Genomic DNA, 18,276 nt, shown 5'->3' with positions numbered 1-18,276 from the left:
GTGATGACCTCGCCTCTCTCCCTGCACAGGAAAACATTTCAGTGTACTGCTGGATGCTTTAGCAGGTGCTTAAAATAGCTGGTGTTTCGTAACAAGCTGGGATTTCTCCCTTTGTTGTGGAGAAAGGGCTTGCTGTGGTGATGGGTACTCAGTGAGTTGTCCCCAGGCTGGTAGTTTCCACAGTCCTGAAGAAGCAGCTCCTTGCAGGTCTTGTCATCCAGAACTTCACGTGAATGTTAGGCCTGCATGCATCCCCATCAGGGGTTTCTGTGCACCGTTAGAGGTGCACCACCGTTAGTCATGCTCTGAGTACCCTGCATCGGTAAGCAAAAGATAGAGACAGAAGTCTCTTTTGTGTGCTGGGTGACTTCTCCATTTGTGGACCAGATCTGTGGGTGGGATCATCTTCTGGGACATTAGATGTCTCAACACTGCCGTGCCTAATGCACTGTTCTTTCCTCCTTTAACTTGTGTGTCTTGGGCAAGCACCTCTTGTGCAAGAACGAAACATGAAAAGAGTGGCTGTCTGATGTGGGGGACTGTCTTCCCAGGCCTCTGCTCCCAAGGAAGGACACTGGAGACCTTCCACACATCAGTGGGATTTTGTTTGGTTGGTTTTTCGGGGGGGTTGTTTTTTCTTTTTTTTCCCCCCAAACAGTGCAATTCCTCATTGACACAACTGGAGGAGCTGAAGCAGAGGGTGCAATGACATGTCCTGTAGCCAGGCTGCCTTCACCCTCCTCTGTGACCACGACACCTCCACGACTACATCTGTGAACACCGCAGCTGTACCTCTGGGTAATGTCCTTACCTGTGGCTGGATGACTGAGCTGGGAAGCCCAGAGTGTAACAGTGATGCTCAGCAGACAAGAGTAACAACCAGGTGCAGAGGGCAAGCACCCTTATGGAAGCGAGTCTCCAAGATATACCAGCTTCCAGCATCTGAGTAAATGACTGACCTTTCTTAGGTTTTGACTGGCAAACCTCTCCTGCAATGGTTCCTTGTCAAGCGTGTTAGCCTGGGGCTTTACTCTGGAAAATCACTTTCATTTTGTGTCCTGTCCTCTTTTCAGACAGACATCCCAGGGGATCATATCCACCAGAAAATAAGTGATACAACTGATGCAGATTACTAAGATCTCTCTGTTCCATCCGTCGAAGAAAGGGTGGTTTTCCCATTAATGCAATGAGAATTCCTATTAATTAATGAAAATCCACTGATTTATTTGGTCTTCACCTGTTGGATGTACAGACTTGCTCTAATTTCTTCTTTTTGAATTATCTTAAGTATTTCACCTTTTGGTTTGAAGCTGCTTCGAAACACCACGTGGACATTTCTCTTAAACGTGTTGGATCAAGCTCAAAGGGCACAAAACAGGTTTCTTGAGCATTTGCCTTAGGTGTGTGTTGCTACACAACTTCCTTACTGCTGAACATCACCAGATCCATGTCGCTGTTAATGCCTGGATCCCCCAGGTCTGAGGACTGGAATTGAGCTGTAAAACTCCTGTTACTTGGGGAAGGTGGGGGTTGTTGCTTGCCTAAGCTGAGCAAAGTAATAAGCCCAGAAGGACTGGCAGATATGTTTGGGGCAGTTCAGCAGTGCCCCTGGCTCTGCACCGTGCCTGCCTGCTGCCCCAGTGTTAAGCAGCACTTGGCTTCGTTGCTGTGCTTCCCACCGTGGTAGTTTGTCCCTGATGTGGGGACAACAGTCTCCAAGAGCTCAGGGTGCAAGGCAGGCAGACGGGAAGCAGCAGCCTGAGGCTGCTCCGCTCTAATCCTGCCGTTGGAGCCAGCAGCCCTTGCTGCCTGTGGCACTGCACCAAATGGTACTGGGCTTAAGCAGAGCAGGGGAAGAATCAAGCCCAACTTTTCATCACATTTACGTCTGCTGTTCTCTGCACGTGCCTCTGCTTGTTGGTATCGGATTTATTAAACCTTTGTTTTCTGTTTCTGGATCTTAAAGTATTGATTCCAGGTTAGTTGACTCATTCTTGAATCACTGCAGCTTGTCTCATGCCTTATTCTGCTTCCTGAGGAGTTGGCCAGTTATTTGGCATCCTCACCCAGATCTTTACTGCCCCCCTAATCCATTGACTGGATTTTTACCTGCTTAATATGACCAGTCCATCTGTAGGACTTTTCCAGCATTTCTCATTTTGCTGACCCATAGAAGTGGGATTGAATATGCTCTACACTGATCAAAGACCTTTCTCAGTGTGACACAGAAGTATTTCTGCATCTGCTCCTGCAGTCCATGGTTCCTGGTTGAAGTCCCTGTTTCTGGCCTGGCTGAGGTGTGCTCTGTCCTAGAAACTTCTATTTAGTGTAGCTAAATAGCTTAGGGCTATGGAGAAAGGAGGTGGGAAATTGCACTCCTGGCTGACTTCACTGAGCTGAAATAAGAACAGTGTTGTCAGTTAACAGCGGCAAGAAAAGATGCTTTTGCTGGAGCAGTTTATTCTGTTGGCTGGGCTGGCGTGAGCTCTTCTGGTAGAAGACCCTGTCGATGCATCCTCACCCCTGAAAATGAGAGAGGAGCAAAAGGCGCCAGAAACCTACTAAATTTTCCCAAGTATATTTCTCCCCTATTTTATACTTCACGTCAAAAAACTCTCTGAGGTGGTTGCTCACACCCTTGGTGAGGTTGCAAAAGCCTGGTCCTGCACATGCTAGTGATGTAGCCCTGCTAGGTTTGCATCTGGAGGCTCCTGAGTGTTCACAGGGTTGTTTCAAGACAGCAGCACGTATCCTCATCCACCAGCCATTTCTCAGCATCATTGGGGAGGGGATGGAATTCAGAACTCATCCTTTTGGTTTCTACACACGCTTTTAGTGTCATTTAAGGGGTGCACTTGATAGTTTCTGCTAGTGAGAGACTCCACTGATTCCTTGCTGAAGGAAGAGTGCTCACACATCTGCAGTATGTTCCTTTGCTGCTTCTGGATTTAATTGTGTTTGTTCTGTCTGTATGTAAAATATGTTGGATATCATCCTGATCTAAATGCTAACAATATGTTGTTTTGCAGCTTGGTTTTGGGTCATTTCTTGGAATAATTGGATCAAACTTGATAGAAAACAAAAGGCAAATGGTAAGTTCATTATAACAACTTTTTTTTAAAAAGTGACAGTAACTCAAATTTTGTATGTAAAGAGTATTGTTTTCCTAACTCTCCCAAGGTAGTGTTGCATACCTCTTTATAACTAGAGATGGTTTCTGGCAGCCCAGGAGAACAAGGCTGTTAACCCTGATATTTTCAAATAATAATAAAAAAACCCAAAACCAAAACACTCAAGGTAGCACAAAATGGCTATACACAGTCTCATTGAACTCAGTGGGATTTTTTTAAAAGGGCTTGACATTGCGTGTTTGGAGTTTTCAGGATAGTCAGTGCTTCACCGACTCATGCCCAGAGCTTTTCCTGTTGAGCTGTAACAGTATGCAATACATAATATGATAAATAACATAAACATAATACGTTTACTTAAAATCTTTTAAAATAAATCAGAGGCTTGGAGCTCTGCAAAAATGGCCACTTTCTATTCTAAGCAAAGGACAGAGAAGAAGATCAAGCAGGTGGTATAACAGCCAGCCCGGAGACTGGAGGTGAAAACCCTTAAAGGGCCCAGCAGAAAGTCCTTCCTGAGGACAGGAGTGCTCAGAGCTCTCTGCTCTAAATATGTCTAGAGAACAAGTCACTCAAGATATGGACATGACAAAAAGCATGAAGGCTGGTGTAATTGAAACACAACCAACATTTCCAGTGTTGCGGATTAACGTGTGTTGCTGGTCTTTGTTTCCAAACACCTCTTCAAGTAAGAAGGAAACCCAAAAAACTTTGCATGCTGTAGAGCAGCAGTTGAGGACCTGAGAAGCACAGAAGATGCTGGCTAGACCAGATGTGCAGACCACAGCACTCGCTGGTTCCCTCCTTGTGCTGCAAGGAGGCTTTTATAGGCTGGGGCTGGGCAGCCACTGTCTGGGCAGGTCTCTGGTGTCCCATCTCATGGGAGCAACATTAGGAAGAGAGTAGGTGGGCGGTGAACATGCAGATAATACAAACCAGATAAGGCCAGTGCTTGATGCAATATGATCACAACCGAGCTTGTGCTGGGGTGGGAGGGGGGTCTCCCTGTGCAGTGGGGACAAAGATGGCCCAGATTATCCCCTCTGGCAAGCACAGGAGACTTGTGTGGGCCTGCCTGGATCTCTGATGGCCCCTAAATGTGTCTTGCAGACACTGTTTCACAAACCCCTCATCTTCCTGCCTGCGCTTGAAGGTAGAGGCTGGCTGGAGTGCTTGGATGTGTCAGTAACAAGACTTAGGGTGGGAGGAAGTCTTTTGGGAGAATTTATCAAAAGGTGTGAGTAGAGAGAGATCAAAAGAAGATGGTACCTGAGGCAGTCCCGGCAGGCTGTTCGAGCCCAGTCTTTCCTAGCCTGTTTTCTCTGCTTTGTTGCATGTGCCTGGCTAGAGGTAGCATGTGAGGGAGGTACAGGCCAGCTCCCGGAGTGCCCTGTGGGCATGCCTGCCTCTGCCTGGCTCTCCTGGGAGAGTGGCTGCAATCCTCCTCCCGAGTGGCTGCCCCATGCTTTGACAGCAAGATCCCTCCATCCTTCCTTGTATGAGGTTGGATAGGGCCAAGGGGCAATCATGCTGTCCCTGCAGCCTGTCCTGCTGGCCCAGCACTGTTGCCTGCTTTTGCAGAGATGGAGCTCTGCGGGGGGCTCAGGGATCAGGTTAGCAGGGTCTGCTGCTGACGGAGGCTAAAGTACATTTGCCAAGCTTCAGAGTTGGGAGAAATATCTGCTTGCCCTGATCCAGAGGCTGGGCTGGGCTGCCTTGCCCTTTGCTTTGCAAATAGCATGCTCCCTGCAGAGCAGGGTGAGGCACAGCCTGTAGGAGAGGAAAACTGCCTTTCACGCAGTCGGTCATGGTGCGGGGGAGGTGGGTTTCCCAGTGGATGTTTTTTATTGTTTTCACCATGGCTGTGCAAGAGCAAGATGTCCTGGTCGTTTTGTCCTAGCACGGTTTCTAAGCCTCTTACTCATCATGTATCAGCAGCATGTCAGGGTCTGGTTGAGCAATGACCATGTTAGGCCAGTCCTGCATTCCTCACAGGATTGTCTGTGAGTGACAGCATGGCTCTGACTTGACATGTTTGTTTATTCTGAAGAGCCCTGGTTAACCCATGTTTATTCTTTTCATATCTCTATTGTTTTGTGCCCTAAAAAGCAGGCATGACCCAGCTTTGCAGGGACTGCATCGCTGCTGCCTCCGTTGTCAGCTAGTATGTCTCTGCTCTGACCACAGAAAGGACATGCAGTAGCTGTCACTTATTGTTCCCATGCTTTAGCACATCCCCTCATTCCCCAGGAGCGCTTTACAGTGGCAGCTTTCTCCATTACATGTTTCCATAATGCCACTGGCAGTGCAGGATTATTGGTTTTTTTATTTTCTGTGAACATCCCCAGTGTCCTAGTTTGCTAAAAGGCAAGCTCGGTTACGCAGTTGCTCCCTGCCATCATCAGGAAGAGATAAAAGCAGCTTCTGCTGCCATGTTCCAGTGCGTGTTTCTGCCCATGAGGTGGCCGGGGAGCGTGAGGAGTTGAGCAAGCCAGTGTGGCTGACGGGGAGAGCTAACCTGAAGCAATGCTCCTCACTTTCTCCAGCCTGCCGACAGGAATAGACCTCTCTTGTTTTTCCCACCCGAGTGTATTGGCTTTCATGCCACACGTCTGCACTTCTCCCTTGTCACACTAAGGGAGAGCTTTTGTCCCCCCAGGGAGGGCCAGCTGCCCGCCTGCCTGCTGGCACTGCAGGCAGCTCTGACTTATACCCGAGCTGCCCGCTCAGCAGTTTTCAAGTGAGGAGTCAGCATTTTATGTGCTTTTGTGACAGTCGTCCGTGCCATGGAAAAGTAATAACCACCAGCTTCACAGCCCATCTGTCGCGGGACCGAGACCTAAAGGGAACCTCAGCCTAGGACGCTCCTGCTTTGTGGTTCCTGCGCTATCTTGAACCCAGTTTGTCTTTTCTTGACTGAATGCTGCTCGGTGTGACTAACTTCAGCAGGAGTTAGATGAGCAGACCAATCACTGTTAGCACTTGGCTTTTGAGAGGGATTTCTACTTGCTATAGTAACAGTATTGTCAACCCCAAATAAAAAAATCTTCTTGGCAAATCATGAGATTAGTTGAAAACCATGGGGTTTTTAAAATTAATTTGTGTGGGTTTATTTGCTGTTTGATTTTTTCAGTATAAATTCTGAGTGTTTGGTTTTCAGGCTTTTCTTTCACCAGCTGAGAGAGAGGAAACTGTGTGTAAATGAAGTGAGCAAACCCATTTCTAACACCAGATCCTTGTATCCTAGTAGGACTGTTACGAAAGTATCATCATTAACCTTGCATTATTTTAAATAACCATATTAGCAGCTCCTATCTGCAAGCAGGGGCGACTGACAAATACCCTAATTGTATATATTTAGTGCTTTGCTCATATCCCGTCTCCAAGGGTCATGCTATTTAGGGAGAATATCCTCTTTCATATACGTATGAAACAAAGGACAGTACAGATAAAAACTACAACAGAGAAATTGCTACAAAATAACCTAAGCCATAAACCCCATTTCTTCCACCAAGACTGTAAGAAGCTGTGCTTTCCCCCATTGTGTGGTTTCACTGGCCGTGGGTGGCTGCTGTAATGGGTAGTGCAAGTTGTGATCCACTTGTGGGGGTGGTGTGGGTCTGAGTGGGGAGGAAATGCTGGTGTTTACAGCTGACAGAAACAGGGTCCCAGCAGAGGACCTGATCGTGGAAACCTTGTCACCTGCTGCCATCTGCAAGTACTTCGTGGCACAGCATCTAATATTCCAGTAACAGCTTGTTACTAGTGACCGTGAGTTGTTTGTATGGTCATTGGGTTAACTTCACGGTCTGCTCTATCTACTGCTGCAGTTCTTATTTGCAGTGGGGCAGTGTACATCTTGAATAGTTGCCTTATCTAGAAAACCATTTATTTTTTTCTCATTTGGAAGCTGACTGAAGTAAGCAGTTGTACAGGGACCATTTCCACTGTCCCGAGTGAGCCCTCCTGCATCTCCAGTCATTGCTCAAGCTGGCCTGGTCTGCACATGGATGTTGCTGGAGGAAGGTGTGTTTTCACTGAGGGAGGTTTAGGTAAAAACAGTGTGATTAACCTAAAAATCCTGAGATGCTTTCAAAATGCATCTAGGATCCTTCTGGCTTGTGTTTGTCAAGGGGAGCTTGAGCCTCGTGCAGTGGCAGGAACCAAGGTTTTCGAGCAAACTTAGCACCTGGAGCTTTAAAACAAACATCCCCGGTGCCAGGAGACCTGAGGTATCTATCAGCACTGGCCAAGCTAACTATTACTTTTATATTTGTGCTATTAGTGATTTTTACTGTCACTCAAAGCTCCCGATGACAAGAGTCACCCTTGTACTTGTGGAAAAGCAGTTTTTAACAGCTGCCAGTGACCAACACTTGAAGGCTGTGATTGCTGGAGTGGAAAACCACCAGGGAAAAACCCACTGAAGTTTCCAGTTCTTTAAATGGAAATACTGCTGTTCCTCAAGCTATGTCTCTGTGAACCTCTGTCCGAACGCCACGCTTGCCACCCCTCCGTGGCCCTGTTTGTATTCCTGATGTGCTTTGGTGAGGAGGATTAGGATCTGTGTGTGTGATAAGCTGGCTGCTGGGGAGCAAGGAGAGGGGTCATGTCAGCGCTTACACATTTCCTCAGCTGAGCACTGGCACCTTGGCAGAGGTGGTGTTTAAAGTGTTTAGTGGGAGGAGAGGCTTTTTCTCATACTGGGGTTGGGGTTTGAGCATTTCTGGTTTACCTTCTGAATGCCTTCACCCTAATTTTACAAATGGGCAGGATGGGTGCAGAAACGGATCAGGCCTTTCTGGCTTCCCTCCTTGTGCTGAAGGTGGAGATGGATCTGGATCCTGCAGCTCCTCCAGGCCGGAGGGGAGGCTCCGTGGGTTGCGCTCGCTGCAACCTGGCACTGAGGAGCCCAGCCAGGCTGCCGTGAGGGTGTACAACACGATGGCATAGGCTGCTCGCCTGTCTTCTGGTCTCATAGCTTTGTGCTTATGCCTGTGTGAAAGCATTGTTTCCTGAAGGCACAGTCCCACCAGAGAGGTCTGCACACAGCAGCCTCCCATGTCCTTACAGCCTTACAGGACACGGGGAAGTGTTCACTGGAGCAGCTCCCCACAGCACTCCGGGATGGGGAGAGAAGAAATCCCCTCCTTTCTCTCCAGGGAACAGTTAAGGACAGCAGCAGCAACCAGAAGAGGAGGTGTATCCTCCACCTAAGTTTAGTGCTTTGGACTCACAGAAAAACTTGCATTACAACATCAAGTCCCCAGAGAACCAGTCTGGCACAACGCTCTACTGCTGCCTTGCAGGAGCAGACGCTCTCCTTTGAGACGCACATCCCACTGCCTTCAATGAGACCAGTCTGTGTAGCCTGGGCGAACATTTGGGTCATTGATTGCTTGAGGGTGTATTGACTGTGGTTTATATCCTTGTGGAGAGGGCATGAAACACTTGGTTGTGGAGAGGCAGATGATACTTTGTTTTGTTTTCCTTTCTCAGCTGGTTGCATCGATCGTGTTCATCAGCTTTGGCGTCATTGCTGCATTCTGCTGTGCCATAGTAGACGGCGTCTTTGCTGCCAGACACATAGTAAGTGCCTCCAGGAAAACACAGGTCCTGCAGTGCTTTTAATCTAGGAAAACAAGTGATGGTGTCTGTAATCCCGTCAGGCCACATCAAACCCTGTAAATGTGTCATGTGCTGAATGCTGTTTTAAATCATATGCTTTAGAAAAATGTACCGTTTTTTCAAAAATATTTTTGAAATTAGCAGCAAGCATTAAGATCTTAAAACTTTGCTCTGTTTTTTATGTATGCTTTATGTGTTTACTGAGTCTCAAAACTAAGATGTCATGTGAATTACAGCTATTGCCCAGGGACAGTATATGAGCAGTAACACCTATGGTATTTTAAATGTTAGCAGAGGTAGTTCTTAATGCTGATTGAACCGCTGCATCTACCGTTGTGCTAGAATGAAGCAATTTGATATGAAGCTCATTAAAGTGTTACAGTATGAACAGGAAGCACTTGCAGTAGGTTCTCAGTTTCCATTTGATGACATATACGAGCTGCTGCTGTCATGACCAATTGCTAGTTGCGGGACATGCAAAAGCTTCGGTTATATATTTCAGTATAGAAATTAAAAACCACAATCCCATTTAAGCCTTTTAATTGAAATTTATAACTGCAAACAGTTTTTTGTCCTGCAACTCTGCAGTTTGACTTTTTTTTTTTTTTTTTTTTTTTGGTATTTCTCAAAATGGGATTAAAAAGACAGATTTGGGGTTTATTTGTGATCAGAATGGGAAGGAATTTCAGAAGGTCAGAATTACCCATGAAGTAGAAACTCCCCGTGTCAGCTGGCTTGTTATTCTTCTTGTAAAGCTGGCTCCTGTTTCCTGCCTCTGAGCATTCCAATGGTAGAAAGACATCTGGATGGCAGGATTTGCTGACAGAGCAAAGGGCTGCTCCGATCAGCTGCATGATAGGTCTCTGTCTGTCTGGATGCAACCAGCAAGTCTTGGCTATCTCTGATGTCCCTTGTGAGGACATGTGAAGCATTAGCTTTGATAAAAAGGTGAAGGTCGTTTGACTCCTGATCGTAGTCACGCGGGTCTGAGCCCTGCAGACTTGTTCTGGGATTTTTAGGTGCTGACCTCATGGGTCCGGCGATGGCATGAGCTGGTATCTCCTCCCGGCTGGCCCTGGGGACTTCTGCATATCTGAGGCAGTCAGAACTGAGCAGTTGGGATGACAAGGGCTCTGGTTTCTGCCTCTTGATGAACGGACGTGCTTTTGGCCTCGCTTCACCCTTTAACAGTCCAAAAATGTCTTGCTGGAGATGCGCTCCTGCCACACTAGGACATAGTGTTCCCCTTGTTGCCTGCTGCTGCCCTGCCACCCTGAGCTTTGGATCAGGTGCCCAGGGAGCAAGTCTGACTGCTCCTGGGAAGAGCTCGCTGATGTGGATGCACATCCAGCATTGCTTTCCTTGAGGTTTTGTCCTGGGAACCAGGCTGCCCCAAAGTGAGACATTAATGCATGTTTGCAGGCTGAGCCATTGGTAATCCTCCAGAGCTTTCCCACAGCTCACTGAAGAGTCCAGAAAGACAAATTCGCCAACAGTTTAATGAGAAATTGTTATGATTCAGCATGAATAACCCTCAGAAACATGTCAGGCAGCCTTGGGATGTGTCTGGGGGGATGAGGAATGAATCATTCAGTTCAGGGTGGCCGCCCTCACCCAGACAAGCCTGGCTTAAGAGCCTGATTCTCCTGTGTTAGCTGCAACAAGCACATGCCTCCAAGGACCAGGGTTAAACAGGGGACCTGGGGCTTGGCGGGGCTGCTGTGGGTGGGGAAGTTGCAGAACAGCCACTGTATCGAGATGCTGATGTGAGAGCAGAGTCTCTCTAAAGCCTGGCCCCTTCGCCCAGGCCAGCTAGCTGATGTTGATTTTGCTGCAATGCTAAGCCTGGTGCTTTTTTGTCTGCAGGATCTGAGGCCACTGTATGCGGGGCGATGTCAGTACTACTCCAAGAGTACCACCCCACCAGAGGTGAGAGCAGGTTTGGCCGTGCTGTCTCTGGGAAGGGGCCAACTTCATGGTGCAGGTGGAGGAACCTGCTGCTAGGCTGCTGCTCCAGTGTCCCAGAGGTCTGGGAAGTGAGGAAGAGGTGGGAGGCTGGGTCTGGGGCAGGAGCAGGGTGCTGGGAGGACTTGGAAAGTGAATTTCTCTATGCTTGGTACTGCCACATTAGTGAAGGAGCAGGTGGAGAGGAAGGGGATGTGGGATTGGAAGATACACCAGTTTTTCTAGATTTGCAGCTGCGCATTCATTACAGGAGCAGGATGGTGGGTTAGGAGCTCAGACAGCAGTAATTTCTATGGATATGAGCAACATATACCAGCCTCTGCACCTCTTATTGTCTGTTGTCTTCTCCAAAGAGAAGCCCATTGGTGGTGGATGTTCCTGCTACATACTGATAGTGTGTGTGAACATCTTCAGCTACCTTTGCTGTGTGCTGAGAGTCCCTCTGAGATTTCCTCACAAGTTCCCAAATAGTTTTGAATAACCACTATATTCCAAATTAAAATGTCTGCTTGATGTGCAAAGTACTACCCAGTGGCATTCATGGGGTCCATTTACTTTTCAGCCCCAAGACCGTCCATGCAAACTTGGGTGTTACTACCCACAGGCAGACAGTTCGGTGCTTTAGTCAGTTATTCACCAATATGGGAATCTTGCTCTTAGTTTGCATCATCCTGTTGCCAACTCTTTGCTCTGAGCTGCTGTGTAGTGTGGTGGGTTAGTTCAGTCAGGTCTTGGTTGCTTGTGAGAGCTGCACAACGCCCTTCCAACGCAGACATGTGCTTATCTGTGACTTCCCCATAGTGAAAAGAAATGCTGGTCTCTTCTAGTCTAGTGTGTCTTTATTCCAGTGTAACTGTGTACTTTGTAGGAGCTGTGCTGCAAGATAAGGAAAGAAAAGTCTGCCTGGGGCTAATCTGGAGATCAGTGCAAAATCTCTACCTGTAGAGCAGGCCAAATAGCAGCAGAAATAGTGTTTGGTGATTATGTCCTTATGTACTTTTATATATTTTTTTCTGTATTCACACAGGCAATCTGTCACCCACAGCGCCGTGCGCCCTGCACACCGAAAATAAAAACCAACACCTGCTTCTGCTGTGACCTGTACAACTGTGGAAAGTAAGCCAAAAATACCATTCCTAGCTGTGGGAAGGGTGAGCAGTGGTCATGCTGGTCTGCAGGTGTCTGAACGGCCAGGACAGGGCAGGAGCAAAGTATCAGTTAATGACAGCTGTTGTGGAAAGGTATCTGAAGCTGTGGTTGCTAGCCACAAGGACTCCTAAACAAAAGATACCAAGTAAAGGGAGGTATGAAATGCACTAAAGCTGTCCCGGCTACGGGTGAGCATGCTCTGGGCCAGCCCAGCTGGAAAAATGGAGAGGGTCAGAATTTCCTTTATTTCCACACTTGGTGCCTTCCCCAGTTTTTCCCCTATTGAGTGTCCCTTGTCCTAACACCTTCCTTCTTTGTTGGCATTGTTTGTTCGCTGGATTTTATTTTGGTTTAGAAGATTGAAGATTTAAAAACCGGGACACTGTTCTTCCTCACCTTGTCACTGTTTCATTCCCCATCCTGGTAACAGGGAGGAGAGTTTGCAGGCTGGTGCCACCTGTGTGTTCATAAATCAGCGTCCTCTCTGCCCAATGAATATCTTTCATGGTCACAAGAGGTTGGAAGGTATACCAGCACTGTGCAAAGATGAGTCAGAAGGGTGCTTACCGATCGAGAGCCACTGCATAGTGATCACACCATCATTAGATCTGGCTACTATGCCTAAACCAACTTAATTTATAGCATGTGCTGCTTATATCATTTGGAGTGTCTAATGTGTGTCAGCAAGCAATTAATAAATTGATCTTTTTAGTGCTGGCTCTTGCCCAGGGCTGTTTCAGCCTCAGCATTTCTCACAGTACTTAGTTGGGCTGGCCCCCACTTGAATCATTGATGGTGGTGGAGGAAGATCAGAAGCTTCTGTTGGGAGAGGGTGGTTCTGCAAGCTGGGGTGGTTCTGCAAGCTGGGAGGGTAATCCCTGGTCTCTGTAGGACTTTGTTTCTGTGGAAGCCACTGCAGATGGGTGAAGTTCACGCTTTCCTATGGCAGTTTACAGAACACAATACCTTTTTACGAGCTGAAGAAAGTGATACACAGAGAAGTGATTGGAATAGAAAAGCTTGTAACTCTTCTGGTTTTTTTCAGTTGTTTTATTTTTTCACACACACACAGCCTGGCTGGTTGAGGGTCCTGTGACCCATTTTCACTCTCTATCAGTTGTTACCATCTCAGTCTAGCTTAGTACCACACAATTGTTCTGTACTGAGGAGGTGCTGACTCTTTTGGGATCTCAAAGACACAGACACTCAAAGCTGGTTAGCTCACATGTTATGGAAAGGATGGAAAATACAGAAAAAGTGACAGCAATCTTGCATCCCTCCTGATGCTGGGAACCCTGGCTATGGCAGCATCGGTTGAGCCTCTTCCAGTTGCTAAGTACATGCTGTACTTATCTGTACAATGCTGAATGTCCTTGGTGCTACACCAAGGCTTGCTGGGAGCCTTACACTCACACATCTCCATAGGAACAAGCTCTTGCAAACAGTAAATACAGGTTGTATTGTTAAAGGCAGTCATGGTATGTGCTCAGGTTATACAGAGGTCATGCAAGCTAATACAGGTTTTACAACGTGTGGTTATGCTCTGCCTTGATTCTGTTTCAAGTCCTTGTCTCCTTGTTGCAATGGCTTCTGCAGTGGCCTGCTGCAACAAGATACGGAAAAAAGGAGAAGAGGAAACAAAAAATGAGTAATGAGGGAAGGAGAGTGGCTCTTGTAAAAGGGGACAGGTTCCTGCAGGCCTTGCAGAGTCTGCTGGGGAGCTGAGCCTGGATCTCCTTGGCTCTCGGCCTTAAATACAAGCCTGTTCTTCCCTGTTTCCTCTAAGCCCTCGTGCAGTTTGAGCCTCACCCCATATGTGAGCTGGGAGATCAGTCATTCGTAAGCCCTTGTTATTGTTTGTCCCCAATAAATATGTTTTCTTAAGGAGAATTTGCTGTAGCCCACTACATCTGGTAAGCTATGCCAAAGGCCAGCCTGTTTCCCCAAGTGGCAGAGTCAATACTGAAGAATCCTGCCTGTGAGACTCCAGCCCATGTGTTGCAGGAGCTGCTCTTCCCTTTCCAAAATAATGACCTAAGTGGATTCAACCCAGTTTTACCCATCTATTTTCTTCCTGTTGAAAAGCTTAACACCGTGGGCAGAAAGGCCTCTCTGCCAGGGTCCCATGGCTGCCAGCCCATGCCGTTGTAGAGCTGCAAGGGGCAGACAGCAGGAGCGGGGCGGCTGAGCTGGATGCACTTTGGGGCCAAGCCCTGCGGTGCCAGGAGGCCAACTGTGCTGGCCTGTGCCTGTCCCACCCCGCTGCTCTTGTGGCTGTGAGGAGCAGCCAGTGCTGCCCTAAGGGGCAGCTGCCGCTCCTCTGGACATGGACTGATTTCTCTGGTTAATTCCAAGACCGGTTTGTCCTTGGGAAGCCTCCAGGATCTCTGTGGAGATTTCAGATGGTAAAAATCAGAGGCAGGTTCAGACTCAAGGTCATTTGGGTATTTGCAAGTCTTGCAGGACTTGTTTCACAACAGATGGAGCCATCTTCTGCTGTTGTCGTGCAGGGAGATCTCAGATGCCACAAGCATGGGATCTAGCAGGCTTCATCCCCGCTCCCTCAGTAGTTAGGTCCAGGCTATCATTAAATTGCAGAATGCATTTAACTGTCCAGCAGGTTTTATGATGTGTGGTGCATTTTTTTATCATTATTGTTGGTGGTTTTTTTCTAACCTAGCAGAGTAGAGATTTCTGGAGGCTACTATGAATACATTGATGTCAGCAGCTGCCAGGACATCATCCACCTTTACCACTTGCTTTGGTCGGCAACGATTCTCAACATAGTGGGGCTATTCCTGGGGATCATTACAGCAGCGATACTTGGAGGCTTTAAAGACATGGTAAGATGGTACCAATTTCTCTGTGCATTAAATGCAACAAATCAGGCAAATTGCCTTTTTAAAATAATCATGAAAACAGCTATTAGTATTTCAATGCAAATGATCTATGCATCACTGCAACCAGGCTAGAAGGAAGGGCATAAAATAACTGTAAGTAGAAAGTTGAAATTATTTGCTTTTCTGACCTGGTGTCACCACCTGAACACAATTAGAAAAGATGAATAGAATTGGGAGATTATATTTTCAAGAGGAATCTTCTCAGATCTGTTGGCAATACCAGGATGAATAAAAATAAGCTCTTTGTTAAAAACTGATCTTCCTTTTCATAGCATCACCTTCTACAAGGAAATGTGTGGTGCTTACTCATGAATTGTTGATTTTATAGCAGTATTAAGGTTCTGAGCTTTACAGACTGTTTAAGCAGCCGTGTTAGGCTGAAACTCTCCATCTCATTTCTTCATTATGCAGAATCTGAGAGGCTGAACTGGGGACCAAAACTAGGTGAAAGATTGCAAACTTCAGATAATGAAAAAAATGCTGTTCTGACAACATGACCTTTGAAATACCCTCACTTAATCAGGCTGCCTGTACCTTCCATAGAGTTTTGTTCTGCAGAGGACAAATCAATGGGGAGAACTTAATGTTCAACTGATAAATCTGGGGTTTTTTTTCAGTCTTTTGCAACTCATTCAGACTAATACAAAATGAGACACCAGAAAAGAGCATTTATTGTCCTGGCAATATGTTTTTCTTACAAACAAATCTTGGGCCCTGCACTAAGGGTGCCTTATTTCAGAGCTCTGAATTTTCCTATGCTCCTTTCAGTCTTACCAACATCTTATCAGACAAAATGGGAGACACATCCCCAGCTCTTCATCATGGCCTTTTGTGGTTTGAGCCACATCAGATGGCCTGTAAATGTCTGCAAAAAAAAGATGTATAGAATTGTCTGTGAACAGCAGTTCAAAAGGATTTGAACTATGCTTATCTCAAAATGCACTGAGTAACAGGGTAATCAAAATTAATGGATTCTATCTCCTACTCAAGAAGATTCAATCTGAACGGTCGTTTCGTTTGAGTGCTGGCATACAGTGGACTATTGCCAGTTTGTTCTGTGGAATCTGAGAGGAAACAATAGGTGGCTGAGGAATGAAATGACCTTGGGACTTACTTGCTGCCTGAGAGGGAACCAGATTGCCAGTTGCTAGTCCAGCAGAGTTGAGCTCTAAAGACACATAGTGCTCCTTTAAATCATTTCTGCTTTCATTCAGCTGTCAGCTTTGCATGACTTGGTTGGTAGCCTTGAGATTCTCTTCTTTTTGTTTTAACAGACTCCTTCACTCCCTACGCTGAACTGTACGGTTGAAAATGCCCACCCTTCGGTTTCCTACTACTCAAGGCCACAAGTGACATCCTACAACACCTACTACCACAGCACTCCTCACCTGCCTCCCTACTCCGCATATGACTTTCAGGTAGGGAACATTACAGGATGTTTCCTTGTTTAGCGGCAAAGTTAAATCCGGCTGGTCTGCAGGACTCTGGAAGCCTGTCTTCCTGTCATTCACAGTTTAATTTTCCTGTTCCTGCAGAGAATACCAAATCTTTCCTACTAGGCATTGGTCCTTGGCAGTGTTCTCCTGAAAGCTGTCCTTGAAGAGAAGGCAACAGGAGGCTGCCTGCCTGCCTTCCCTATTGTTCGCTGGTAGAGGCCACATTAAAAATATGCATTGCCTCTGGCACTCGCAATGCTCTGAAGGCAGAGGCAAAGCGAGGTATTCAGGTGCTGGGTCTTGTTAGGCCAGTTATGTCTGAGAGAAACAGATGAACTGTTGGAAACAAGCTGTGTGAGCTCCTGAAGACGCATACTAGCTGAAAAGCTATTCTGTTCTGGGGTTTTTTCCACATGTTTCAGCTAGTCTAAGAACAGTGCTCGCAAACATTACCTCTGCTGTAATGCATCCCTTCTGAGTTACAGAGCTGTGCTGTTGGAAGCGGTGATTTCTTGTGAACCTTGCTGTCAATAATCAGCTTTCACTTGCTGGAGCAGATGAGGACATTTCTTCCTCAGATCTTCTGTCAGGTGCATGTTACCACAATAGTGGTGTTAACACATCATACATTTACTTTGCAGCCATCTGGGCTGAAGACTGGGTTTTTATTAACAAGAATTTAAGGTCCTGGACATCAGCTAAGAGGTGTGCTCTGTGATAGCCACCATCTCCCTCATCAGAGGTAACACGAATCTAAACCTTTCTGGTTTTGCTGCCAGTGCCACTAGACAACGCTGTTGTCAGGGCTTCCTGGAAATATTTGAACACTTAGGTCAGAATTTCTAGGATGTATTTATACAGATTTGTGACTCATTTTTGAGATTAACACAACCTGAGACAGTCACTAGTGTTGTATAACTTTTTACAGTGACAGAAATGCCAACCTCAGCGCATACCAAACCGAGCTCTGCTGCGAAGTCCTCTCTTCTCAGCCGCTGAGTGCTCTTTAACTCCGGGTTTGTCTGTGCTGCAGCCGCAGTACCAGCAGAGAGCTTGGCATGGGTGGGTTTACCCTGCTTCCCAGCTAGAAGTGCTGCAGGGGCTCTGCTAGTCTGTACAGCTCAGCCGGGTGGGTGGAAGTCTCTCTGCGTCTCACTGCTGAGCACAGGCGCTGGCACAAAAGCTGGGCATAAATTGAGGTAATCTAAAGTGAAAATAGCCGCCAAGTGTCTCTTTCAGGTGCAATTCCAAGTCTGAGCCTTGCCTATCTTCTAGGGAACCTGAGGGCGTGTGTGAAAGCATTAGCTGTGGAGAATCTCTTTTGCCTCGAGCCCTAGTCTGACCGAGCAGTGTCTGTACCACCCTGACACCTTCTCCCCTGCCATCCCACAGCACACAGAGCAAGCCCAGCCTTGCCTCTCACATCCCCTTTGAAGGCTGCACTCCCTCTGATGCAAGAACTGGCCAAGTCAGTGCTTCCCACTCATCCCACACATCTTTCACAGGAAAAAAACCCCACCAGCACTCCAGAATCTCTAAGAAAGCCTGTGCCCCTGCAAGAGCCTGGCTTTCTCACACAGCTCTAAAATGGCACGCTCAGCTCTCTGGTTTTTGGAGGAACACAAGCTGATGGGTGCTGTGGTGGTCACCACTTGTGCCACGGCGAGTGACTTTCCACCCAACCGGTCATGGTGAGGAAGGCAGCAGGCCTCTGCAGCGTGCCATGACAGGAACCAGGCAGGAGGAACAGGCCCCACTGGAAGCAGTGCTGGTATCATACTCCTCACTCTCTGTGTTTGGCTGGGGGCAATGAGGCAAGAAAGTCTCAGTCCTGCAGCGTTTTGACTTCTGCAAGCCCTGCAGAAGGCTCTGCAGGCTGTGACGAGAGAAGGCAGGCGAGCGGTGGCCTTCTCTGCGTTTCACCCTCTGTCGAAAGAGGAATTAGCGCTGTCATCCCAGCCACCGCTTCGTTAACAGAGCCAAGCTGCTGCCTGCATCTGTGCAAGCCAGGCTGGCTTGCAGCCGTGGCAGCTCCGCGCTGAGGCAGTGGGCACAGGCACTTTGTAACAG

The 18,276-nt window shown here is 47.3% G+C and overlaps 1 protein-coding gene across 2 annotated transcripts in view; it reads left to right on the top strand.

Annotated features, from left to right (window-relative positions):
- The window catches only part of TMEM255A (transmembrane protein 255A), a 28,176-nt gene that overhangs the window by 5,887 nt on the left and 4,013 nt on the right, over positions 1 to 18,276 (top strand). The window contains exons 3-8 of one of the 2 annotated variants that reach the window (XM_080365797.1): positions 3,030 to 3,092; positions 8,628 to 8,717; positions 10,623 to 10,685; positions 11,749 to 11,837; positions 14,554 to 14,713; positions 16,045 to 16,188. In XM_080365797.1, the coding sequence (XP_080221923.1) occupies positions 3,030 to 3,092; positions 8,628 to 8,717; positions 10,623 to 10,685; positions 11,749 to 11,837; positions 14,554 to 14,713; positions 16,045 to 16,188 (609 nt within the window). Of the gene's footprint in view, positions 1 to 3,029; positions 3,093 to 8,627; positions 8,718 to 10,622; positions 10,686 to 11,748; positions 11,838 to 14,550; positions 14,714 to 16,044; positions 16,189 to 18,276 lie in introns of both variants that reach the window. The other variant, XM_080365796.1, reaches the window with a different exon arrangement.

Source organism: Falco punctatus (assembly GCF_963210335.1).
Source record: "Falco punctatus genome assembly, chromosome: 15".
In the NCBI taxonomy this organism is placed as follows: Eukaryota; Metazoa; Chordata; class Aves; order Falconiformes; family Falconidae; genus Falco; species Falco punctatus.
Note: the sequence above shows the minus strand (reverse complement) of the source record. Positions and strands in the feature narration are given on the sequence as shown.